We start from the raw sequence: 27,482 nt of genomic DNA, 5'->3' as shown, positions 1-27,482 counted from the left end.
GTATTTGCCTGTATTTGCACTATTTTGTCAAAAATCAATGCCAATACGATAGTATTCGATACACACTTATGGATAGAACTGGCTAGTTTAAAATAAAAAAGTAAATATACCTATTATTAAAGTCTAGCAAGGAAGAAATTTATTGTAGAAAATAAAGAGTGTAAAAATCTCGAATTTTACTTTAAATAAAAACTTATTCCTTATCCATTATTATAAAATATAATTGCCATATTATTTAAGGAAAAAGCAAAGAATTTAGACTTCATACTTTATATTATTAGTTTTGTAATAACCCTTTCTTTTTCAAAAACTATCCAGACTTAATGCAAAAATGCAGAAAAATAATTGGTTCGATTTCAAATATGAGCAAATCGGATTAGTACTTGGGCCTATTCATAAAAATGTTGGTATCAATAGAAAAAGAATAATCTGGTAAGGTAGTAGCTTTATTCAACTGTCTTATATTATAAACTATTATATTAACATTGATTCACAAAAGAAAGGACTTGCGCGTATATACCGTACACATTTCGACAGATACAAACTAAATATAATAAAATATTCGTTTGTGATAATTTATCTGTGAAAATATGTTTTATACTCAATGTACAAGGCTTATGTACGATCGAGTAGGTTTAATGGTATATGGGTATACATCAATTAAAGTATATCTTGTTAAAAGTAGATAAGTGTTTTTTTGTATTACATGTCAGTCAATGTTTAGTGCGGTTCAATGAACTTGAAACTTTTTGAAAGATTTTTTATTGGTATAAGTAGAGGCCTATACATATTATTACGTCCAAAACAGGTCTGCCTGTTTGTACGTCAGTGTGTGTAAAGATCAAAGAAACACTCTAAACTGCGACACTTATAGTAATGGTAATGTCATTGACACATACGGTTAAGACTCATTCTGTAAAAAATAAAGACCGTTTGTACCAATAATTTTAAAATATTACTGATTTACTTCTTTTGGTACTATTTTGTAGCGAACATTTGATACTTAAAATCACAAAAACAATTGTTCGTTCGTAACAGACTAGGAGGCGTTGAACATTTTATTTAATTTCTCCCTAGCAACTCGATTGTAGATAGTCAAAAATCACTGTTAACTTAACTGACAATTTACTTAACTGCCAGATAACTTAACTGTTGTATACCCATACACCATTTCTATACCTTACATCGTTCAGGCGACATCGTCGCAAGCTCTTAAAACATTATTCTAACAAAGATATTTCATCTTTGTCGCATATACATACATCAAATACTACATTTAAACATTATTTACATAGATACTTATCAACAGAAGCTAAGTTTAACACAAGCGTACTTGAATAGTAAACTGTTACCGTCGTTATATTTCCACTTTTAATAAGTACTTTTCTAATAGTTTATTTACCCCGGTTTCTGAGGTACATTTAGCGGTAGTTTATCTATTCAATAGCATTTAAACTCATAGAAAAAGAAACGCTATTGAATAGATAAACTGCCGCTAAATGTACTCAGAAACTGGGAGTTAGAGTTTGTTCGTAACGATTTAAGCCAAACCAATGAGTAATTTCGCCTGGTATTTTCGTACTTTTAAACTAAAATCAGGCCTCATTCTTAATCAAAGATCTTTTACTCATTAGTTTAACTACTTAGGTAACTATTTCGCGGTGAAGTTATCAAATATAATTTATCAATTAAAGACGGCTTAACAAGTATACACTAATAAAATTACAGATTATACCAAATATATTAAATAAAAACAACGCAACAATACTCCGCGTAACAGTGTAAAATTTTTATTGGTAGAAAAGTGAATGCAAATATATTTTGTTTTTGGTTATCAACTCGGCATAGTCATACTTGATACTTAATGCCTCAATGTTAATGAAACTAGAGTTATTTTTTTGATACTTTAGGCACAGTGGACTCGTTCGCCAAGTATCGTGAGTTCTATGCCAAGTTGTGAACAAACGGATAAACACACGCACTCGCCGCACACATAATCTACTTACACTATCAGTTTCTTGCAAAAATGTTTTCTCATTACATTAAAAATTTTTAATTTTTCATCTAACCTTTTTTTAAAAAATATTTACAAAAATTTCTCGTCTAACCATAGACCTTGTCATCATGTTACACTCTTTATAATATTAAAATGAATGTGGCCATGTAAAAAAAAAGTATGAAAATCTTTACAATAAAAGCTCAGTATTTGCGTAAACTATTTATAAAGCTAGAATATAAAAATTGGCATAATAATACCCAGCAAAGTTACAAGTATAATCTATAATTTTGGACCTTACAAACGAATAAATAAAGTACAAAATTATTTAAACAAAAAGGAAATCTCAAAAATACTCGGCCACATTCTTTTTAATATCGTCAGGACCGATGTACAATAATTTTATATAAGTAATGAATTCATTGTTGTATAAAATCTTATTAAAGACTAAACTTACGAATTTACAATTCATAACGGTGCCAATAACATAACTACAGATTAGAATTGCTATCTGCAGTAATGTTATTAGTTAACTCAGTTTACGATTCAAGAATATATTTAATCTGAGCCTTTATTTAGGATTTTATACAAACAGAATTGCTAAAATTTACATTTAAATTATATACGAAAGATTACGCGCTTATAAAGATTAAAGCTTGAGTAAATAAAATACCTTTTGTATTTACCTTTAATCACTTATTTAAAGTAGAACTTTGTCGAACGTAACGCACCAATTCCACTTATTCATACGCTACTTTACATCACGCTAATTTAAATCTTTCAATCTGTTAATTCAAATTTAATTACACGCATAATTATTATACCCGAAGAAGGAGATAGTCGTAACACAAACATATTTTGTTGTTTATATATTTATCTCATGTATGTAACACATAGTTTATTTTTACGATCACGATAACAAACTTCGGGTTGCTATACTCCTTAAATCAGATTATCAGTTTAATCAAAATTAGCATATCAGCACATAGAATAAGATAAAATATTCTTGAAAGAAATCAAAGTTAGTCAGCGTGGTTGACTCAAAGCCAGAAGGAAACCACATGCCTAGCAATGCAACAATAATATTTTTATAAAGTATCTTAGTTACTCAAGCTTAAAGCACGTATATAAGTCAATTTGATTCTAATTATCACAATTGGACAAACATCATAGTCCTGACATCCATGTCCAGTCAAGTCTTAGCCTTACATAGCCCGCTTTTATTCGCCTTCTGAAGAGACCAAATACAGAGTGAGAGACTGTTTGTATATTTGACTAATATTTCAATAACAATTGGTTTTAACATCGAGATTTTTATTGGTTGTTTGTTTGTGGGTATTTTAAGGGCTAGAATATTTCATAATAAGTAATATTTTAGTAACATTTTTGTTATAATGGCACATAAGATCGAATAGAAGTATCTTAGTTAAATTTGAGAATAACATCCAAGTTCATGGTTCATGGATTAGTGTAGAAATAGCTATTTGATAGATATAGTGATAGTTTATGTGTGAAAACAACTTACTGTCAAAATTCCATCTAGTAAACTAATCAATACTTAACCAGAAATTATGAGACATTAGTGTATTTACTTTTAGTGTGTCGTAACACAAACAGGAGAAACGAGGTGACTGAGTTTTTAAAATTGTACTTTATTTTATCATAATATATGAAAATATATTTTAGCTCGGAGTGAAATAAATTTAAAAACAATAAGGTTTATTCAGTAGTTTATAAATTTGAGTGAATTCTTGTAATTTTATGTATCACCGTATCAGCGACCACATATTCAAAAAACATAAATTTACTATTAAAATATATGATTTATTTGAAATAATTTACATAAGAAAAAAGCCCTTAAAATACACACAAATATTAATAAACAACCTATATAATAATTCAAGTTAATATGTAATTTACTGTGGTGGTGAGAACCAGTTTCTAAACCTTTCAAAATTCCTTCACACAATATATTTTTCATTCGAAAATGCCGTTTTCTTTGTAAATCTAATACATTCTATCGTTTTAGATGTTTAATTTCTATCTAGCCATGATAAATTAGTTATAGTGGCTGTTTTAATTTAGCTATCTCTGTCAATTCATTTTATCTTAGGATACATTAGACGGTATTTTATCTCTTGTTAGATATGGCTTTAAGCTCAAACCACGTCGAGATGGCTACGACGCGAAACGCAGCGAAAATCAGTTTCATACTTTAAAAAAACTTTTGTTAACATAACTTAAAGCCCAAAATTGCTTGAAGCGAAAAGGCGCGAGCCAATTTCGAGCTCCTCAGGCGACTTTGGTATCTAAATTATGTTAATAAAGTTTACAATTATTTAGTGTCAGCGGCTGTCATTTCGATGTGATATAAGCTTAAGACGGATCTACACCAAACGATCTTGGATCGGCGACTTCGTAATCCGCTATCCAGAATCGGTAATAGTTAATGTTTCATCTTCGTACTTATGATCGCACGCAGCTCCATCCACTTTTAAGCGCGATCCAGCCGCGTGCGATTTGATCTCGTGGGTCGTTAGGTGTGGATACGCTGCTATGCTGGCCGTATAAAACGAACTCCGGCACTGTAAGCCATACCACATGCTGTTTCATATTCACTAGTTTCTACAGATACCCGCTAGCTTAGAAGCTCGGCAGGAGCGCCCTTGAGTTTGTAGTTCATACTAGCTTTTAACACGGTTTATTTTTAATTCTGCAAGTTTTTGATGATGTTCTGATAAACTGAGAAATAATACTCTTACCGTTTTACTTATAAACGTCGTAAGCGTTTATTAGTTATAGTATTTTGTCACTTTCAATCAGCTTTGAAACTGCATATGAGTGAAAAAGACAAAACATTAAAATCATACCTTACAATGATTATTAGTAGAACAGTTTGCATATTATAACTTTTAAGTTGCATGATTATTATATAATAGAATAGAGAAATTAACGCAAAACGACCACGGCTCGTGTAAACTGTGCCGGAAAGTCAGGCATTCTATTCTAAAATGCATGTTTGCGTTAATTCCAGTAATCTATTATATAATCGCTTACTATATTTTACATAGAGCGTATTTTTAGCGTACAAATAGCCGTATTTAGATGTATTATATTCCCGACTATACACGTACGAGTACGTGCACGTGTGAAGATGTTAAACTAGTTTGTACGCGTCGAAAATATACCTAATATAAAATCACGAATCAAATTCATGGTTATAAACCCATCATGACTCTTCACCTTGTCAATTACTTTCATAATATAAAAAATAAGCCGTGATAAAATCAGTGCATACGAGATAAAATAACATCCGATGTATCTGTGAGATAATGTCGAACAATTCTTTATTATCATCTATGCATTCGTATTCCTTTCTGTACTATAAGCAGCTTTGCGGTACATTATATATCTTGTATTTGGCGTGGCGATTTTTAGGTGTCGAGTAAGTTTGAAGACCTAGTTTCGTAACTAAAGGATAGGGCGGGTAACCGACAGATAATGTTGCAGTTAATAGTTGTCAAAATTTTTGTTGATTAGTTAGTCGATAATTATTTAGGGGCGTGAAATCGGGTACATGATTATGTTCTATCGAATGGTAGAAATAATAGTAATAATATTATCTAATAATGAATGTATCAAGATCATGCTATTTATTTAAGCTTGTTTGAAAACAGCCAGGATGAACTGTGCCGAATTGTCAAGCAAACCAAAGTAAATACTTCATGATTTTTATTCCCGCATAATATTAGTCAATTATTTTTATAAAGTATAAAGTGGAATATCTATATCCGTCAGTATTTAATGAAGATTAAAAATAGAGAGCAATTTACATACATAATGTGTGTATGGTAGATTTTTTTATGGATTATTATTAAAGATAGGTAAAAATAATATTAGTAAAATTTATACCAACTTGTTGCGTGCGCAGAGCGTATAAAATCATATGTACTAATATTTTGTATGGAAACACATGTAATAACGATTTTATTTCAACGATGCACGAGGTTGGAGCACTATAAATATGAAAGGGATTAAGTTTCCTAACAAATAATACACAGTCGATAGCCACCAAGAAAATTTGAACGTAACGCATTAAGTGAATGTGCTTTGAGCCGCTTCTATACCAAGTTGGAACGGCGACTGTCAACTACTTGACATATCAGTGTCTTAGAAATTAAAACAACAATAATAACAAATCCTTACGGTTCGTACGCTAGGACTTCCACCGAGTGTTAGTAGTAGTGCCTCTAGTAAGAAGAGCCTAATAATTCTCAAATTATAAGTATCATTTTCAAACTTACTCGACATTCCACTCCATTTCCCCCACCACAGTAAAAATCACAATATATTAAAAGATAATCTACAAACACCGATTGCTAACATTTTCATGTATTGAGACAACTAATACCAATAAATATTATGAATTTTAACACCCAACAACATTTATTAATTGAATTATATTTCACTATTAAAACGTTCAATGTTTTCTACAGATTTCATGTCATTATCATAGTCATTTGCATTTGAAAATGAACCGTATGCAGCGGTAATAAGCGTCCAATTTGTGTTTCGTCGGTAAATGAAGGTTTTTCTAAGCCGGTGATAATCGTTTGTCTCTCTACCCTATGATAGCCGAATGATGGGCGAGCGGTGACGACGGTGACGTCATGAAAAAACTCGACTTACCCACAGTTGAAAAAAGTCGTAAGTACACTTTTTGTTCTTACGATTTCTTTCAACAGTTTTATCCAAAAGCGAATTACAATGCCGTAACACTAAGGCAATATTCCTGTATAATTGTAGCTCTTTTCTTAATATAAATAAACGTCGTGACATCAGCGCTCGTCCACGCATTCCTACAAATATACCCTGAACATCACATTGAGTGGAACACTGTAGTCACACACACACACACTATGGTCTGTCACACTCGTGTGGCGGTTGCGTGGCGGTGGCGTGGCGTGGCCGTGTCTAGTGCGGGCGCTTGGTGCAGGAGCCGCAGAAGTAGTCGTCTTCAGCCCGTAGTGCGCCCTTCGCCAGCCCCACGCAGTGCATGTGGAACCATTGGTCGCAGCCGCCGTCGCATTGCACCCAATCAACCTTGCCTGTGGACGAAGTATATCGTTATTATTTAACTAATCATGCACTTCGTACCGTGTCTATGTATTACAACGTAAGATTTTACGGTTTAATCGGTTGAAATCATACACACTGTAACAAAATTCCCCTTCCTCCTTAAACGTTGGACACTTGGGGTTATTTATTTTGACAAGTTTTTCTGAGAACATGCACGTAAATTCCTAGTAAATTCGTCCATCTTCTTTGTCAAAATAATTAAGAAGATTATTTATCAAAAAAAAAATACGGTACACGATTCGTGCATACAAACGCGAAGTTAAAGTTGCGTTATCGCGACGTTGTCGATGCGCAGTCATTGGAGGAACGTCAACGCTTGGATAGAGGCCTTACATAGTAAGAATCTATACATCGCTAGCTGACCCGGCAAACATTGCTTTGCCATATAAAAAAAAAATTGTGTCACTTAGGTGTAAGAAAAGTAGATGTTGGCCGAGCCCTAGTCAATATGCTCACAAAATTTCATGGGAATCGATCAAACCGTTTCGGAGGAGTATGGCAACGAAAACTGTGACGCGAGAATTTTATATGTTAGATGGTAAAGTACGTAGTGTCAGTGGCACTCACCAGTGGGTCGCAGACAGTCGTTGGCGGCGCAGTCGTCCTCGTCCTCGCCCGACGACACCGACGTGCTGCTGCCGCTGCGCCGCGCGCTAGCTCCTGCCGCCCCAGCACCTGCACTTGATGTACCACTCGCTGCTGCACGCTGGTTCGCTGCATAAAATATTATAATTATACGCGGGCCATTTCAAAAGGGCAAACTATGTCATGTCATTATTTCGGAGTCTCTCGCACGCACTTACATTGTCACAGTCATATCACTCTTTTGATTATGACGTAGTTCGCACATTTGTAACAGCCAAAGTATAGCCAAAGTCTCGGTGTTACTTGTAAACTTGTATCTAATGTTACTACTTTAAAAAAATTACATTTCAAAACCAGCTATTTAATTTACGCAGATTTAAAACAAGCCGTCCATTTCTGGCCTGATAAACCGTGAGACGGGCAGCACTAAGTCATGAATTGGACCAAAGACAATACATGATGTTTGAGCGATAGCCCACCACGAAATCTTGGACCACTATATACTATTAGAAAAAAAAGTATTTTTTTCCTCGACGTGAGAAAGGCCCTAAAATACGATCGAAATCCCACATACTATTTACATCAAAAAGCCATATAAAAGTAGTATAATAAAGTACATACCAAGCCTTGCCTGTCGCGGATGTTTCCCGCGCGTGGTGGCTGCGAGGCCGCGCTTGCGTCGCTCCTGCCGCGCCATGTAGTGCTTGCGCATCATCAGACCTGGACCCGCTGATGAGCCTGACGCCACGCCCTGGACACAACACACACATATTATTCTCTGTTCGTTCTTTATTCTGAAACCTTGAAATCTAGAAATAAATTTTGGGATCAATGTAAGAACAAATAAAGAAATCCACGTTGCGGCAACGTAAAATCTAAATATTCTATACTACCAGTCATGATGAAGAATTTTAATACACGAACGCAATGCTAATTGCAAATTAAATACAGTTTAAGAAAAATATGGTTATTTGTTATTAATAAATTTTACATATTCTGTTTTTTTTTTCGTATAGAAGTGAACCTCGGCGAAACATTTTTGTATCATTATAATTTTTTTTATAATAGCGGAGTTAGTAGTAGTGATATAATATAGAAGTAATTTTTTAATGAACACTTTAGAAAAAAAATCTATTTTGATAGGGGTTGGTTATATAATAATAATACTGGTCACTTACTTGTTTCCTATTGAGATAATTTGTCGTGGTGTTTGTCGTGTTGCGTTTTAATGTTGGCTTCGCCACTGGAACTGTACCTGGCGAGATAAATTCATAATTAATGTTTATCGTCTTCACATACAGTCTCTTCTTGTCGTATGTTTAATGGTCAACTCAGTGTCAAAATTGTTCAAGCCGCCCGAAGACTTTTGACGTGGCTTAACGGCTGTTATCTTATTGACAACAATCGGGACTGACTTTTTACGTGCCCTCCGAAGCACGGAGACGCCCTGTTCAAATACCGCTATGCCACTGGTCACTCATCTATGAAATGACTGCAACACGGTTTGCTTAACCCACAGATCGTTTATCGACCGGTGAGCGCAACTGGTTACGGGCGCCTCGATACAGTAAGAACGATATTGTTATCAAATTATTTGCTCCAAAACTTCTATTTTATTATGGAAATTAATACTTTTTTATTTGTAAAATAGTAGTGTTTTTTAGTATAGAAAAAAAAGCGATTTTTTTTTAATGTCGAGTTAAAAAAATGTGTTTATTTATAACCCATTTCAGTTTTAAAGTCTTGTGGTACGTACCCATGTGATGTCGTGTGCGCGTGCGCTTGAGCTGGTGCGCGTGCTTGGGCGCGCGCGCGTGTCGCTTGCGCCGCCCCGCGTCGTGCGTGCGCGCCGCACGCCGCCCGTCCGCCGCGCGCGCAGCACACACTGCACTCCATACTTGTGCCTGCTCCTCCAGCCGCACCTGCACACCACGTTATATATAAAGCTTACTACACAGTGCTAAGCCGTGCGAGGCCAACAATACCAGACCACTACCGACTGTACGAATGTATGAACTGAACTGACGCCGCGTAAGGGCGCGTTCCCACTATGTCGTGACAACAGATAGTCGTGTAGCTCGAATGTAGTCTCAAGCTGTTCCCATTATAACGACTGTTTGTCGTCAAAAATTATTATCGTGTAGTGACTGTCGCCCTAACCTGCTGGCACACCCCGGCACATCCTAGCGGCCATGCCCGAAGGCCGTGCCACTGCGTTTAGCCTTTAGCAATACTGCAGACTATTATTCCCAGGTACCAGACACGCCGCATGGAGAAGTAGTGGAGCCTATATAAAATCGAGGAAACGAGATGCAATGACGCGACTGACATTGCATGGCACTCGATAATCCAAATATATTCCACTGCAGCACCACTCCATCGTGTGGGCAGTACCATGTGCACATATGAATATGACTGTTATCTCTCTATAAAATAGTTTAACAACTGCAATAGATACACGAACTTCTAATACTCCTTTAACCATAATCATTGCTAACAACAAAAAGTCCCAAATAACATTGTTTTAAGCCACATACCTCTAATAAATCTCCTTCCAGCATGAGTTCTTCCAATTTCTGTAATAGTCCGGGAGCGATCCGCGCGCTGGGCGACCGCGGTGTCGCGCTGTACGCATGCTCCACGCTTGCTGATGACCTACACATACAACAAATAATTAAACACTTATAAAATACCCACTGGTTATTGAAATATAGACTTTACTCATCAAGAAAAAGATATATACTTGTATACGACATCAAAAAACAAGCACAGATTTTGTACACACAAAATAATTTGACTTATAGTATTTCGACTGCCCCTAGACTGCCCTAGAGTGAATTCTATTACATATATTTGTTACTGAAAACAAGTTAAACAAAATGCGGTACGTGCAAAATCTCAAAAATCATTTTATAAAATTTTTGAGATTTATATGAGTAAGATACACGAAACCAAATATATTTTGAACATAAAGTCCCCAATCTGCATTTGGGATACGAGGTGGACTCAAGGCCTAACCTAGCCCCTCCCTCATTTCGGGAGAGCACCATCGCTCAGTACTCCCATTTATGGGACTATGTGACAGTAATTGGTAGTAAATAAAAACACTTTTTTTTTTTATAATCTGGTTGGACGCATCAAGTCAACCTTGAAATGAAAATCTCACCTTGGGTTTTGTGACATGCTATGATCATGTGCTCTGCCCGTCGCTTTCTTGAGTTCAGCGTTCAATTTGTCCGCTTTCTCCCTATTAGCCTGTAAAACAAACACCAAATGATCACTAAAAACCCAACAAACAGTATGTAATTCTGAAAATTGCAAGAATTTGAAACTAGCCTCTCGGATCACTGCCCCCGGCCATCGTAGTCTTGTTCCGGATGCCTTAACAAGGGATGAAAATGTACACGTTTAATGAGATGGACTCGTAGAAAAAATATAATTTTTTATTTATCCTTTCATAGAAGCTATTTGGATGACATTCGGCGGGGTAACAGCGCATTCCGGGAAGGGCGTAAAGCTACATTTTCTACGAAGATAGGAGCCGCAGGTGTAAGCTAGTTTATAGGGTAGTTGACGAAAGATTTTAAACTGGTTCAGGTTAAACGTAAGTTCAATGCCAATTATCCGAATACACGTAAAAATGAAAGTAATTATAGACAAATAGAATATATTCTTCACTCGTGTGATTCAAACAAATTTACGAAACTGGCGACGTCAGAATTTCTTTTTTTTTTTTAAATTTCAATTGAGCACCAATTTATCAGCCCCTACAGTTTCAGCACCTAAACCATTATATGTATCATACCAATAACTTAGATGCTGAAACCGTAGGCGATAAAAACATTGGTACTGAAAGAGAAGTACATCGATTCAACAGGTAGTCAACTACCCTACTTTAATAAACATTGCGATTTACAAAGAGCCGGAGAGGTCATTGACCCCTTGTATACATAACTAAAGCTTCAATCCACATACCTGTAATGTGTCAGATCGTTCGTGTAGTGGTAACGCGGCGAGCGCGGGGGAGGCGAGCAAGGCCCGCGCCGCGTCTTGCCACGCCATAGCGCGTTCGGTCACGCATTGTAGCGCTTCGCCCTCTGCTAGGCGGACTGGCAGCTTTTGTAGCCATACCTTAGAGAAAATATTTGGATTTAGTTGTGTAGACTTAGGTAGTTTTGACTATACTTAAAATTTAAAGAAAGCTTGTTCGGATGCTTTTATTGTTGTCGGGTGTCTAACGTGCCTTTTATTTATAAAACCGTTTTTCTATATTGAGCAATAACTGCGTTATTTTGTCTATTATTATAAAATTGTAGAGTTTGTTTGCTTGTTTGGACACGCTAATCTCAGGAACTGCTGGTGTGAATTGAAAAAATATTTTACTCTTGGATAGCCTGTTTATTAAGGAAGGCTACAGTTATATAACATTACGCTACAAACATTAGAAGCGGAGTAGCAACGAAAAATGTTTCTAAAACGGGGAAAATTATGACCCGGTCTCGCAAGCACGACTCGCATAACGCAAGCGAAGTTGCGCTGGGCAGCTAGTGTCAAATATGACCAAAATGAGACTGATGGTTATGATAAAGAAAAATAATAATTGATGTGAAAGAACCGTTATAATAACTAAAAACTAAAACATACTTTTTCAAATAAATGAATTTGAACTTACCAATAAGGCGAGTATACGATCTAATCGTGGTCGTTTGCTGCGCATACAGTCGGGACACAAGAATTTCGCCTCCGTGTTGGGGAACGGCACGTACACACGCTCTGGTGATTCATCGCGCTCTTCTTTCGCGCTTGCTATACATGACGCTGTGGAAATGAATAAACAATTAGCTTTAATGTTACTCATATTGTAATTCTATAATACACGAATTGCTAGTTTTGTGTCGCGAATGATTAAAAGTGAATTTAAGACACAAAAATACGGAAACAACACGACACGCTAGCAACCTTAGTACAAAACGAAATCAGTCTTTATCACCGAATTGACGTAACAATATCAAGATCACTTAAGTGTTGTTGTATATGTGTTGTGATACTTTAGTCCTACAAACTAGCATAAAGAATGCGCGGGTAGTATACAAAATTAAACATATAGAACGTCGGTCACCGACCCACTAGTACAACGGATGGTTGCCATTAGCTTTTGTTGTTTTATTTAAACTGTATGATATCATGCATACTGGTTAAACCACTTACGATACACACTACACCTACCTATTATACAAACTTATATCTATTCTAAAATGAACAATTTATAAGGTATACACTTACCATGGAACCAATCCTTGCACAACTCGCACTGCGTCATAACTCCGTACTGTCGCTTCTGACACACACAGAACGTGACACCCGCTGAGACGGGTGCTCGGACTTCTTTGCGCATGTTACGGGCTCTAAAACAATGGTACAATGTTAAATATTACAGAAAAATAATACCGGTACTCTCAAACAGCTCTATGAGACCTCAAGGTACATGAATAGATTGAGTACACGAATATTAATTCGTGACGACGATATTATGGTTTACGTACACTTGTTAAATTTATCATGTTTTTAAAGTCTTCTTAATAATTTTGGATGTAAAACAGTTATATGTGTTTTATAAGATCACGCTTGTTTTACTCAAAGGTTAAGGCTGAGGTTTACCGAAATATTGCTACTGAAATGTAATAGATCACATTGCTAAACTTCAGACTAGAGTCCAATAGAAACTGAAAAAACTGTATAACACTTTGTCTCTCTCTGTATAACTCGTGATCAGCAGTCTTATTATTGCCACTCAAGACTTCAAAGGCCTTACCTCAGTTCCTTGATAGCTTGCAGCTCCTTCTGCTCGGCGTGTTTGAAAGCAGCTACGATATCCGTAGGCGTGGAGTCCTCACTGAAGTGCCTGAGGAAGGCGGCGGCCTCCCCGCCGGCGTCGCCCGGCGCCCGCGCCCTGCGCCGAGCCCCGGCCACCGAGCCCACCTCCGTGCGGGGGGACAGCGCCTCCAGGAGGGAGTAGGGCCAGTTCTGGAACGTATATTGATGTTAGCGGTTTAAACTTAACTTATAATTGTAAACTATAAGTGTGCTTGATTCTGACGCTAAAGCTGAGTAGTAGAAAGCATCATTTGAATAAAGAACTTATTTGAAAGAGAAAATAAAATTGTAAAAAAACATTCTCTAATGGTCAAAAACTGTATGAGGTATTGAAGGTTCAAGGCACAATTTAAGGCTCTTTGTGCAAAATTTATGCATTTTTTGGTAAGTAACTGCTTATGATCCTTAATATATCTAATAGAAATTATATTGATGCTTGCGTAAACCCATAACACAACAAATATCTTTATTGCAATTTAAGAATACATAGACAAACTTACAACATTGTTCGTAATAACAAAGCTCTCTTGCAAGAATTAACAATTTAAATAATACATTCACATTCTTACCTTTTTCAAGAACATATCAGCGGCGCCCCGCTTCCAATCTCTAGCGGACTGTAGCGCCTGTGCCAGCTGATCTTTCTCGTACAATGATAGTGGGATGTGAGCGCCTTTACGTACTATGCTCTCAACACTGTGCATGTACGGGTAGAGCTCTTTTGATTGCATTTCTTCCACCTGTTAAGATAAATATATTTATTACTAGCTGACCCGCGCAACTTCGCTTGCGTCACATAAGAGAGAATGGGTCAAAATTGACCCCGTTTTTGTAACATTTTTCACCCGTACTCTGCTCCTATTGGTAGTAGCGTGATAATATATAGCCTATAACCTTCCTCGATAAATGGACTATCTAACACTGAAAGAATTTTTCAAATCGGACCAGTAGTTCCTGAGATTAGCGCGTTCAAACAAACAAACAAACAAACAAACAATCAAACAAACTCTTCAGCTTTATAATATTAGTATAGATGATTAGTGTATGTAAAACTATAGATTACAGAGAAACAAGGTATTTGGAATGGAAAAACCGAAATACCACGTAAATACTAAAGATGGTTAAATAAATATGGTTATTAAAAAATTACAGAATATTTTCGTATGATAAAGCATTTAAAAGGCTAAGTAAAAAAAAATTGTCATAGCACTAAACAGAACATGAAAATAACGAGATAGTCTAATCATTGAAGATCAAACAAATCAACATGTGCAAATTCCAACAATTTTTTACAAAAATCTCACTTTTTAAAATTATAAAACGATGACAGAGGCAGGCCGGGTAACTAAGAAACGCTTAATAACTGACGCTTTAGAAAGAAAAGGACCTATACTTTACACTTCGATACAGACGAACAAGAAAAATAACATAACAGCCTTACCTTAGCCAGCCAGTCCCTGGCATGCGTAACAGCAGTCTGCAACGCATGATAAGACGGTAAGGCCGCGTCGATATCATCACCGTCGGCGAGCAGCGCGTCCAGCTCCGCCAGCGTCGTGTACTGCAGGCTCGTGTCCGGCGGAGGGGCGGTACTGTCCAGCAGCACGGCGCGGGCACGCACCTCCCACTCTTCCACTTGCGCTGCAAGTTATATGGGGGTTAGAGAAATGAAATAAACTGGTGTTGCGTGTGATTTCTAAATTTAGATTCGGTTTGAATTACTCGATCGCCTAGGTACGTAAATGTGTGTTATTTAATGACGCAGTTAAGAGGTAATCTGCTATGGACAATTTCGGTAACGGACATGAGTGAACTGTTTACTTATTTTACAAATAATTTGCTAACAAATAATTTCTTTACGTGATGATAATTGGAAAGGTACCTTATTTGTTACCCGTTTAAGTCGCTAGTCGCCGTTTAAGCAGTATTTAAAAAACTTTTATACTAGTCCTCTTATGAGAACGATGTATTTTTTAAGTTATCAATGTCACAAACAACATGACTACTAACGATTCAAGGCGAGTTGCCAATTTGATACACGAAACTATTCGTCAAACAAGTATTATAGACGAAAATCGTACTGAGAACTAAACGTTTAGAAGTAGTTTGACTTTTTTTGTAGTAAAACCGTTAAAGACATTATTAACGTTGTAAGTATACATAAAATAACACTAACCTTTTAACTTATAAAGGTTAGACCTCTCCAACTCGACCTTATGATGCGGCACCACATTGGCACCGTCTTGCAGCAGTCTCTCGATAACTTCGGGCGTCAGTGTGGAGCAGTCCTCGCGGTAACTGCGCACTTCCTCTATGAACTTGACCTGTTGCAGCCGCGCTTGTAGCGGCGGCAGTTGCGGCAGGACTATGCAGAGACGGGAGCCTAGTTCTACCGTCTGGGAAGAGATGAGTTAATGATGATTGAGGATATAAGAACAAATGTTCCAAAGCTAAAATTTTAAATAATATTTATTTCAAATACTTTTTTACTAGTCTTGAATTGGTTGAAAAAATCTGAAGTAACAACTGTTTCGGAAAGCAAGAACTCGTGAAAAGAAACGATGGCGAGACAATGAAAGTTGTAAATGAACTATTTTTTTATTTTGGATTTGCTACGTATTTTCAAAAATAAATCGACATGAAGTGAGAAGAATTCTTAGTTGTAGAATTCGTAGTGTAGGGGGAAAATACATACCTCTTCCAAATCCCTGACATACGCTGGGTCAGTTTTCTCCAGATCTTTGTTTAGTAACTCCGTGGCTCGGGATTCAAATTCCGACGTCTGTCGTAGCACTTCTTTGACTGCAGAACCTGTGAGTAAACAAATAAAAATGTTAAAATAACATACTTAAATTTAAAACATACGTTTGAATTATGACCTTCATAAGCGTTTAAACTTGTGGTAAACATATTATGTGGATGGATGTAAAGCGCTTTTGTAACACACTTCACTATAAAAGGACCGTCAACAACCTAAAGACCAAAACAAAGTATTTTCTTGACTTGTTATAAAGCTTAATTACTTAGTCTAATACAAATATGCTATGGTTATATTTCTACCTTCAGGCAGCACACAGGCGAGTCCATCAATCTCCTGCGCGAAGAGCGTGAGCTCGTGTATAGTGAGGCGGTACTTGGGGTCGTGGTGGCGCGTGCGCGTGCGCATCTTGTTGAGGTCCAGCTGCTGGATCACCGACGCGCACTTCTCCGCGTCCTCGATGGCCGTCTCCAGCGCGCGGACGAGCTCTGTCTTGTGCATCTAGAAATTCAGAATGGATTAGTTTGTATTTAACATTTTATTATGTTATTTTTGACCAAAATACAAAGACAAAAAACATTGTTTCTATATTATACAAACATTTTTTTTTTAATTATCCACGAAAAATGTATGACTCTTTTTCCACAGATTCTGGACATATTGCTTCAGATTTGGTATATGAGATTTTGTTGCATGTTTTTAAGAATAAAGAAATAATCATATTTCGTTACTTATTAGTAACTTACGAGCCTACAAAAACTATTGATAAAAGATGTAAGATCCAAAATCAAAGCGTAAGCTGACTATTCTAATTTTAAGATTTTTGTACAAAGCCTGATTTCGAAATGTAACTGTTTTAAACTCTCGTATATATTTATAACACTAAAACACAAAAAATGTAATTTAATTAACGTTTTGAAAATTCTTAAGGATGAGTTATGTTACCTTAAGATCATGTGCCCGCTTCAAGTGCGCCCTAAGTCCGTCCAAGTCGCAAGTCTTGGGCGTGTCGGGGTCTAACGCGTTCTGGACTGCTTCAGCCCATTCGCGGAACTGCTCCGACTTCTTCTTCAGCTTCTCCAACATCGCTGGTAGCTCGTCTAGAGTGTAGCGGTACCTAGACATAAAGAAATGATTAGAAATAAAGGATAATATAATTAGAATAAAATAAGACTTTTCAACTGAACTTGAAACTGAAAGAACGTAGTGAAAGGGGCTCAAAGGTAATCTCGATATTGATGAAAAATCTCTTAAACTTAATTAGATTTCCGAAATACTATTTCGTTAGGCGTTAATTATTATAGTCGATTATAGTTCTTTATATCGTGGTTTCTTGAAGTAATGACATACAGTAAACTGATGTTTCATTTGAATGAAAGGACAGCTTGATCTCTTTCTCTTATCATATGGTCAACCTAGTGTCAAAGTTGTTCAAGCCGTCCGAATGGCCTTTGACATGGCTTAACGACTCTTATCTTAGTAGACATCTACCGGGACCGACATTTTACGTGCCCTCCGGAGCACGGAGACGCCCAGCTCAAATACCACTATGCGGTCACCCATCTAAAGAATAACCGCGGCAGCTGTTGCTTCACCCACAGATCGTTGTCAGACCGGTGAACGCGAATCAATTTATAAGTAATAATTTACCTGAGTTTATGTTTGTGCGCGGGACAGTCGCACAGCTGCGTGTAGTGGCGCAGGCACGCCACGCTGGGCGTGCAGGCGCACGTCACGCACGACAGGAAGCACGTGGTCTTGCACAGCTGGCACTGCCGCTCGTCGTCCGGCAGCAGCTCGAACGCCTCGCGCTCCGCCTCTGTCACGCCCTGCGAACAAACACATCATGTTATAAGGAACCCTTATCTATATCTCTTGCAAACCTTGAATGCAGACATGTAGCGCCACATAGAACTGAAGCAAGGGTGTGGCCGCAACGATTGCAACCGTACAAGGTTTCATATGTATCTATGTTTCATTGTGTATATTTCAATACACAAAACACACCTAATTCCCATGATGAACTAATAAGCAGACACTAAAGCACGCCACTTACAACATACAAGCCTTACAAACTTGCATTACTTATTAAATTAAAATCCTATCAATACTGCCCGCAATGAGTTACTGTGTCTGAACTTAGCTTTAAGTTTGTACTGCAGATATCCCGCCAAAAATCGCCGCGTATCGGATTTTTAATGTATTTTATAGTAAAATCCAACTCACCCAGTCGAGCAGTCCCTTCCTCAGCTTCCTCTCATCATGTAGCATGCTCCTCATGTCCCGGTAGGCGGCGAGCGCCACGGTGAGGCTGAGCGAGTCGGCCTCCAGCGCCATCTTGCAGACCAGCTCGTCGTGCGAGAACACGCAGTTGCGACGTAGTGTCGAGTAGTGGAGGATGCATTCGCGACCCGTTTTTAACTATACAGACACAAAAATATATTAATAAATTGACAAATGCAAAGACTTGCGATCGAAGGTAAAGTAATTGGAACTACACTAAGTAGCGTAATATCCGTAAGTTTATCTTACACTCGATGAGTAGTGCCGATTTGAAACGTCAAGTCAAGAAAACGTGAATTGAATTATTATTTTACCTTAAAGAAATAACTTTCAGCTATATAACCATATCTATAATGTTGATATAAAAGGCAAATTAAATGAGTGGATCAATTTAAAACTCTTACCCAATCAGCAGGGGTGAAGTTAACAGCTTCGGCAAAGTTGTATCCCTGGTTGAAGCCAGCGTGGTAAGCGCGAGGGAATGTGATCACGAATTCACCTGCGTGTTGGTCCATCCTACAAGCAAGATAATAAATATAAACTTCTGTATATTCTGATATTGATATTTTCACCAGTGATTTAATATACACAGTACACACTCAAGTACTTTGATAAAAAAAAACAAAATCTTCACATAATCTAATTCAAAATCCCTGGATGTAAAAATAATTGAATTCATTTCAAAATATCGCTAACAGAAAGCATATTTTCATAGAGTATAGGAATTATTCTACTTTTTAATTTACACGTATTATAAATAGTACAAACTGACCTGTACACAGGTACTCCAGCCTTCATCAATACATTAGGGTTCATGATGGTGACGAGCTGATGCAGCAGGTCCGGCTGCAGCTGGAACAGCTCAGGAGCTTCCGCCTTCATCGCCGCCTCGAACTGCTCAGCTTTTGAACTGGGCACGCCGTACCTGGGAGAAAGATGTTATGATTATGTCTGATTAGATTCAAATAGGAATCTTGTTGGACTCTTATTAAAGTCGGATTTAATACCAAAATGCACAAGGATTGTTTTCTTCAAGCGACAACAGTTTTAAAACAAAGTTGGATTTTAAAGAGTTTTGACCTATGAGTTTAGTTATTTTATGTGATGAAAGTACTGCAATAGAAACTTCTTAAATGTTCTTCTTCAGAAGTCAGAGGCAGTTTCAAGCAAATGACCACTGCTAGGTACGGATTCCAAGTATAATAGTAGTTTTGTATGTAGTTCTATAGTCAGTGTTCATCACTCACAAAGTGAATATTCAAATGCAGCAAACACATCACAAAAAACTAACACAAGTATCTTCTGCTTTAAAAATATAACCAATACTCTCATGAATAAGTTAAATATTGAAACAAATGTGCTTACCAAGTCTTAGGTTCTCCCCAATGCAGGTAATTGATGGAGTAACTCCAGTGATCTTCGTTGTGCCAGCAGAATGTTGCGAAGCACATGCCTACGTATAACCATGGGACCTAAGAAACAAAAAATAAAATTAATTAGCACATTGTCATTGTTTCGGTCGGAAATCAAATAATTTTATTTGATACGAAGATGAAGATAGTCTGCGCTGTCGCTACCTCCGCAGTAGCGGTAGTGAATTTGGTTCCCACACAGGGCTTATATTTGTGTTTACAATATATTATGTGTGTGTGTAAAAGACATTGTTCATAATGGAAGAAGTCTCTCTTATTTTTTAGCCTGTTTCTGTGTCTCAATGCTGAGCATAGGCCACTCCCCTAGATTTGCAGTCCCCTTAAAATAAATAGTAAAAAAATACTTCATGGGATCTTATTGCTACAACAGGAGGTCAATGTGGTCATACTGTACTACAACCTATGTATTTTGTATGGTTAAAAAATGTTTTATATTTTATACGATACCTTCATCCCAGATATGTCAGCATTAATATGTCCGAGTACTGAACCCTCTAGCACGGGTAAATTGTTGAGGTTCCAGCTTGATTCTGCGTACTGTTGCTCACCAGGGTATAGGTGAGCACTTGTCTTTGTCGGGAAACCTACGAAGAAAACATTCTATTAAACCATTGTAAAATATTGTTACAAGGATATTGGATCAATAAAGGCTGCAGGTTATTTCATACGTTTTTGTCATGTTTTATTTATTTTTCTACTTAAAGAAATATTTATGTATTTATTTTAACTTAATAAACAACGTTGTATAAACGTGGTCTAAAGGCTAGGAGCATTTTCTACCAGTCTACCTTGAGGTGATGCAGAGATTATTATAAAGAAGCTTTAAAAAGAGCTTCGAAAAAGCTTAAAATAAGAAACAATAGACAAACTATAACCCTGTCTTCCTATACTAGACGCTCAGTAATTATAGTAAGAGTTTTATTGGTCAGTACGTACCGGAGCCATGGTCCATGGAGTGAAGGTCGGCGCCGTACTCGACGGTAACATCCTCATCGATAGAAGACACCACGCGCCAGAATTCCTTCTCCACTGTTGAAGTCGGCACCATCTACACATGCAATACATAAAGTTGTAATACTCATTAGAGACTAATCCTGGTCCAGCACTGGGAAAGTCATGGTAATAATTAAAGAAGGTACAATAAAAGAATCATGTCATGTCAATAGTTTAACATGCTTTTTTTCATGATTTGTATGATTTTTTATAACTCTACAACGTTGATTTTGGCGCAGAAAATCATACAGGCTCTATTAACATGAACTATAAACTTGATACTTTGTCATCCGCCTAGCTAGAAACTACCAATTGGAAACAGTTTCATCACTTTCGTATTAATAATATCACAACAAAACATCGAACAATAACAAAAATCACATGAGTTTTATTTCTGTCCAGTTTCCTACTTTGACATGTTTGTTTATTTATTAACTACTTATCTATTATGTTAATTAATACAAAATATTATATTAATATAACAAACTCACATGTACAGGCATGTTGAAGTAATCCGACTTGAACTGATCAGCCATCTCTCCGAACTGTTGCAGCGTGTACTCGCGCGTCGCTTGCTCGAAGCCGAACGCCTCTGTGGGTTTTGATACCTAGGACAAACGTATACACATTAAAATCACTTGGCACAGTAAAAATACATACATAAAAAACACCTTTTTCCGATGTGGTAGGCAGAGGCTAAGGATCCCCCTACCATTTACTTCAACACAGTAATTTTACATTTATACATACTCGCGGATAGTAAAAATCTGCTGATTAATACTACGAAATTCACCGGTGTCTCGACTGACCACGAGGTCCCGAGGTTTAAAATTCAGGACGGGAAGGATCATTAGGTCTAAATATGAGGAAATTCTCAATATCCGTTTGGTAATGTGCCTGGTATATGGTTATTAACATAACAAAAGTATCGTATTCACCGCTAACCTTCTATTTGGGGAAAACAGGCACGATACAATCAGATTGTTGCAGTTTTACACTGTAGCAAACTGGTCATACTATTGTATATTTTCTTTTACAGTTTAATTCAACAAATCTAAATATAAGATCACTATTTTGTATTATGAGGAGGATAGACCAAAACATTATATTATAGGAGACTCAACCATGCATTACTTACCTTTGTTGACTTGTTTCAGCACAGGTTATACTGGCCGTAGTCAGTCAGCTTACGACCATTAAGAAATAATAGACATGCAACGCCAACTATCTCCATACAAAATTTCATCTAAGTTGGTTCAAATTTCAAGACATATTTCCGCATAATAATATTGATATGAGTTGTAATACTAAGAACTCTTTGGTTGGTTCAGAATTAGTATTATCTTTGTTTCTTTCTGGTTAAGTCCACAAGAACAGTTATATCAAATCTCAATTACTCAATTTCCGCTTTGAAATGGTAAAAATCAAAATATGCTACGGGTAATGATCAATTCAAAATCTCGATATCTTCTAAAGTAGTAAGAAAACTGCACTTCTATCTATATAATCTAAGCTTACCTCCTCAGCCAAGCGCACAGGACACCTCCAGTCTCCTTTAGGCACATCGGCGAGCGGCGGCACGAGACAGAAGGTGTGGTACGAGTCGTCGCAGCCGTCGCACAGCAGCATCTGTTCCTCCACGTCGCCGCGCCCGCACACGTGGCACATGTACTTGGCCAGCTATGTATAAATAAATATATAAATAATAGTGGATAACTTGTTATGGGGATTCGAAATTGCAGTTATTTTAAATTAAATGTAGGATTTTTGTTCTATGCCTGTTTTGACAATGTAATTTTTTTGAAAAATTGTAGGTACGTTAGTTTTATAGTAATCCAAGGTTTACCATTTGTAATGTTAGTACCATGTAATAAGGCACGTTACCAAACTTTAGAGGACTGTTGAGGATAGGTTCTTAAAGTTAAATAAAAATCCGGGAATCGAACCAGGGACCTCGTCATCAACAGACACGTACACTTCGAAGAGAGGCAAAGTGTTGTTTGAGTTAACTTAACTATAATGATTACACTACCAATTTGAATATTTTGTGTATTTACATGTTTCTCAATAAAATCATCAGTATTGTATCCAATGTCTAATCCAAATGTTGTAAAATTGGTTTTGTACTTGTGTACATATTATTATGTACGTAGACCTTTGCGAATGAATATATATGTATCTGGGTGTCTTTGAAGGAAAAACAATCTTGCGACACAAAATTGAGTATTTATTGAAAAAATCCCCATAGCTACAAATCGTTACTTTCTTTTGCCTACATTCTAACCCATCCTATAATTATTTTCTAAGGATTATTCATCGCTCAGCCGTAATTAAATCTTACTCAAAAATAAATTATAATGTTTACCTTATTCTGTATTGCAGATCCCTTATTTTTTCAACATTCATAGGAATTGTATGTAACAAATAAAAAGAAAAAACATATTTTTGGATGTGTTATGACAGTTCTAAGGTACAACTAATATTATACCCAACACCAAAGATTTTATGATAGTTGAAGTTTCCGATTGTTCTAGAAAACAAGTCTGACAAAGAGCAAAGTTTTCTTGAGATTAGGGAGGGAAAGAACTTTAATAGGCCACATTACCAAACTCAGAGCAGTTGAGCTTTTAAACGGAAAACTTAAAGGCCTGATTTCATCACTCAAACGAAAATTCTGAATGTCTAAAAGTTTCTTAGATGGAATTTTGACCGTTGTTTTCATGCATTTCTGGACAATTTATTCAGCAAACAATTTATTTTTTGACAATTATAGACACTGAAATTGAACCTAAATGAGGTACATTATTCTACGTGATCAGGACAGACTGTTTGGTCTTTTGAAAAATCGGCCCAAATATATTAATTTTGACTACAGTAATGTGCGTTAAAACCTTGTGTGAATTCATAAGTCATAATCGAGTATACAAGCAATGTTCTGATTTGTACGGAAAAGCTAAAGGTAATGTCATTCATGCGTTATGATAAAAGTCATGCGTTCTTATAATAAAGGTATTGATGCTTATTAAATATGAACCTTTTATCCGTTAATGCAAGATTAACTCTAACTTAACGAGTACAACTATGTATACATAGCTAACCGGTACAGTCAAAAGTACGCGCAAGTAGTATACGTAAATATACACGAAGTGGATGCATAGTATACGCTGTATACGTAAAGAGCCTATTGAAGATAAATAGTATACTAAGAGTACACGCAAGTGGTATACGTCGACGTACACGAAAAGTATATAGTATACGTAAGTAATGTATAATAGAATACGGGAATTAACGCGAACACGCATTTTACCTTAAAATGCCTAATGTAACTTGGCCGAAAAGTTAGGCTTTTTAAGGTAAAATGCGTGTTCGCGTTAATTCCCGTATTTTATTATACATTAAACATGCAACGCGAGAGTTTAAAAGTTATGATATACGTAAGTAAGTCGTATACCAAAGTAGGATTATATGAAAATAATAGTATTTTTGTTGTGTATACGTACAGGGTCATCCGGGTGTGGTGCGTGCATGTTCGGCGGCGCGGGCGTGACGGACACCGTCATGTTCGACATGCGGTGCTCGCGCAGGCGCGTGGAGCGCGTCACCCGCGACCGCGCGCCGCAGCTGCCGCCCGCTGACATCCATTTGTTCTCACGGGGACCTGTAGACATATCAAAATATATAATGAGTAATATTATAAGTTAGTTGTTAGAATACCTTATTCGTTCACCCGACGATTAAGACCCGTTATATTATAATATTATGTGTACAAGTCGCGACAGTTTAAACTATATAACGAGTTTCTTCCAAATGCTTTATTGATCAGGAAGGAAGGTTATGCTGATTGATTGATATAGTATTTTTTTTTATCGTAATTATATTATTAATTTAGATGTATCAACACAAAACCTTTTAAATTTGACGCGACGATATCTATGTAAGATAGCAATATTACAGATATGGCAAAAAAGTGTTTTATTTTTAGATTTTAGTATTGCGAATGACGCATGTGAGTTATAATTATCCTAGTCCAATTCTTAATGCACACAAGTAACATGAAACTAAGCGTACTGTCATAAAGTCTCTTACAACACGAAAAAGGCACATAATTTAAGCTATCCATGGCATTTCTTGGATCCACAGCCAACAAGAGATGACTGCCTGACGTACTTGTACTGAACATTTTCTTGCATAATAAGGAAGCAAATTCTTCCTTTCGTATGCCGGACCCGCGCCGCGTCAAAAATGTCCCATCTGCCGCGTCATTTTTAAACGCGCGTTGCACATTGCGTCTAGGTATATCGCGCAGATTTACGGTATAACAAGCTTCAAAAATTGGCGCACAGACCTGCGTTCTGGCATACGAAAGGTTAAAGTGCTAGGAAGTGTTCTACAAGGCTAATATTTTGAGACATGGGAGTATACTGACTGCGCCTAGTTTCACTGGGGCTCTCGTCCTTGACGGGCGTGGTGGCGGGCTCGGGCGGCGCCAGGCTGGCCTTCTCGGGGGTCGCGTCGGGCGCGTCGGGCTCCAGCTTGAAGCGGCGCGCGGGCGGCGGGGTGGCGGCCGCCGCGCACTTGCTGCCCGAGCGCGACCGCGTGCTGCACGCCTTCTCCGGGGTCTGCTCGCCTTTTACCTCGATTTTCTGTTGATGGAGTTCAAATTATGAGTTTTGATCACAGTGTTGTTGGAAAAGTTGAGCATTCTTCGTAAGTGGAGAGCGTATACCTGCGTATACACCCGTGTTCGTCCGCGTCAGATGCATTGACCTAAGATAAATGGGCTAACAAAATTCAAATTGCTGTCATTTTGAAAAGAAAAAAATGCTTTTCGAATATTTACGACGTATGCAAAAGTTGCAACTGACTGCAATCTACTAAAGTTTAACACATGAACTCACGTTATTGATTTTAAACACAAAACAAACTGTCCAATTATTTCCTTTTTTGGGCATCATCAACTCAAATGTTTAAAATTATACTAAAGCGCATTTATTAAAAATAACTAGTATTTTAACTTACCGTCTCTTTATTATCACCGACGGCTCCATTACTTTTGAACACGTCGTATCTGTACAGTATTTTTTCATAGTGGTTCTTCAATATAGAACCGATCCCCTTGCCCTGAGGGTAGCCCATGCGACGGGCCACTTTCGACCATTTGCGCTCCGACGAACATATCTCGAAGCCACCTGTTGAATATATATCATTAGAATTGATTATTTAAGAAGTGTTGATTAATAAAAAATCTCTGGTACGTTTTAAGTCGTATTATGGTAACAAAAAAACTATAAGTATCCCACACTGCTGGCGCGGGTCTTCTCCAGCAGATGAGAGACGAATTCAGCTTTAAAACCAATACGCTGGTTGTCGGGAGATTTTGCATTATTTCAAGAACTGTTTAAAAAAAATTGTTTCTGTCACAGTTAAACTAAAGAAAATATGCATGGGTAACGGCCAGTGGTATCACGAGCACTTAAACCATTACTTCACAGAAGTTACCATCTAGCCCTATTCCACTTAATCTTGACAGAGACTATAAAACAGAAGAAAAGTTACAAAAAGCAAGGTAGAATAAGGAATACATACCTGCTTCTTTTACGATTTTATGTAGCGCATACAAGTCGAGGGGCTTCCTCTCAACTGTGGGGATCTTGAGCACGGAGCCCTGCAGTTCCCAGAACTTTATGATTTGATCCAGGAAGTTTAACTTCACGCGAGTGATAGCCTGCAAGAGAAGATTTCCATTAAATATTTATTCTGAGACAATGTTTTCTTCAGCACTATTTCTGTAAGTTATCCCTTAAAATATAAAAAAGAATTTGTACTTTAATAAAACAGCATCTATAATAAATGAACACAGGCCAATGATAATTTATGATAACATGTTTTCTCAAAACAAAAATGAAGGTGTTTTTTGTAGTTTCTCATATAATAGTAGATTTCTTGCACAGATCCAGATATAATTAAGGATAGCCTTTTTTATGAATTTCGCTATCATACAATTAAAAATTAAATCCGACTACTAGTTCTACAAAATAGACCGATCAAATCAGCAAAAAGGCAAAACCTACCTAAGTTCTACTCGTACACGTAAAAAAACCATCCGATAATTCAACTTCAAATTAATTAAGTCAACTGTCGTACCAAGACAAAGTCCAATATCATTTGGGTTGACCACTAACCACACGAAATAGAGACGACCGAACACATACTGCGTATATACATGTATGTGAAAACATAGTACAATAAGACAGATTCAACACTCCTGGTTAAGTGCCAGAGATCTTATCTGGAGGAATTTTGAGAGATGTGTTCAGACAGTCTATCTAGCAGATTGGTTATCCGACACTTTTTCTTAAGCCGTAAAGCTCTTAAAATGTGGGGGAATCACGAACACGCATTTTACATTAGGCTGCATGTC

General features: G+C 37.1%; 1 protein-coding gene across 2 annotated transcripts in view; it reads right to left on the bottom strand.

Annotated features, from left to right (window-relative positions):
• Positions 1-430: 430 nt before the first annotated feature.
• The window catches only part of Kdm5 (Lysine demethylase 5), a 34,033-nt gene continuing 6,981 nt past the window's right edge, over positions 431-27,482 (bottom strand). Inside the window, exons 3-33 of one of the 2 annotated variants that reach the window (XM_076131348.1) lie at positions 26,648-26,786; positions 26,081-26,250; positions 25,488-25,704; positions 24,562-24,719; positions 23,427-23,447; positions 22,580-22,741; positions 21,553-21,669; positions 21,005-21,116; positions 20,516-20,652; positions 20,001-20,107; positions 19,408-19,560; positions 19,040-19,151; positions 18,579-18,773; positions 18,003-18,181; positions 17,298-17,469; positions 16,655-16,853; positions 16,290-16,405; positions 15,771-15,990; positions 15,036-15,235; positions 14,164-14,334; positions 13,533-13,744; positions 13,004-13,125; positions 12,393-12,538; positions 11,696-11,851; positions 10,887-10,975; positions 10,258-10,375; positions 9,477-9,642; positions 8,899-8,975; positions 8,342-8,471; positions 7,703-7,849; positions 431-7,104 (exon numbers count right to left, since the gene is read on the bottom strand). In XM_076131348.1, the coding sequence (XP_075987463.1) occupies positions 6,971-7,104; positions 7,703-7,849; positions 8,342-8,471; positions 8,899-8,975; positions 9,477-9,642; positions 10,258-10,375; positions 10,887-10,975; positions 11,696-11,851; positions 12,393-12,538; positions 13,004-13,125; positions 13,533-13,744; positions 14,164-14,334; positions 15,036-15,235; positions 15,771-15,990; positions 16,290-16,405; positions 16,655-16,853; positions 17,298-17,469; positions 18,003-18,181; positions 18,579-18,773; positions 19,040-19,151; positions 19,408-19,560; positions 20,001-20,107; positions 20,516-20,652; positions 21,005-21,116; positions 21,553-21,669; positions 22,580-22,741; positions 23,427-23,447; positions 24,562-24,719; positions 25,488-25,704; positions 26,081-26,250; positions 26,648-26,786 (4,554 nt within the window). In that variant the 3' untranslated portion in view covers positions 431-6,970. The remainder of the gene's footprint in view (positions 7,105-7,702; positions 7,850-8,341; positions 8,472-8,898; positions 8,976-9,476; positions 9,643-10,257; positions 10,376-10,886; positions 10,976-11,695; positions 11,852-12,392; positions 12,539-13,003; positions 13,126-13,532; positions 13,745-14,163; positions 14,335-15,035; positions 15,236-15,770; positions 15,991-16,289; positions 16,406-16,654; positions 16,854-17,297; positions 17,470-18,002; positions 18,182-18,578; positions 18,774-19,039; positions 19,152-19,407; positions 19,561-20,000; positions 20,108-20,515; positions 20,653-21,004; positions 21,117-21,552; positions 21,670-22,579; positions 22,742-23,426; positions 23,448-24,561; positions 24,720-25,487; positions 25,705-26,080; positions 26,251-26,647; positions 26,787-27,482) is intronic. The other variant, XM_076131349.1, reaches the window with a different exon arrangement.

The sequence above is a fragment of the Anticarsia gemmatalis genome, chromosome 25, assembly GCF_050436995.1.
Source record: "Anticarsia gemmatalis isolate Benzon Research Colony breed Stoneville strain chromosome 25, ilAntGemm2 primary, whole genome shotgun sequence".
Classification (NCBI taxonomy): domain Eukaryota; kingdom Metazoa; phylum Arthropoda; class Insecta; order Lepidoptera; family Erebidae; genus Anticarsia; species Anticarsia gemmatalis.
This window is presented reverse-complemented; position numbering and strand designations above follow the sequence as displayed.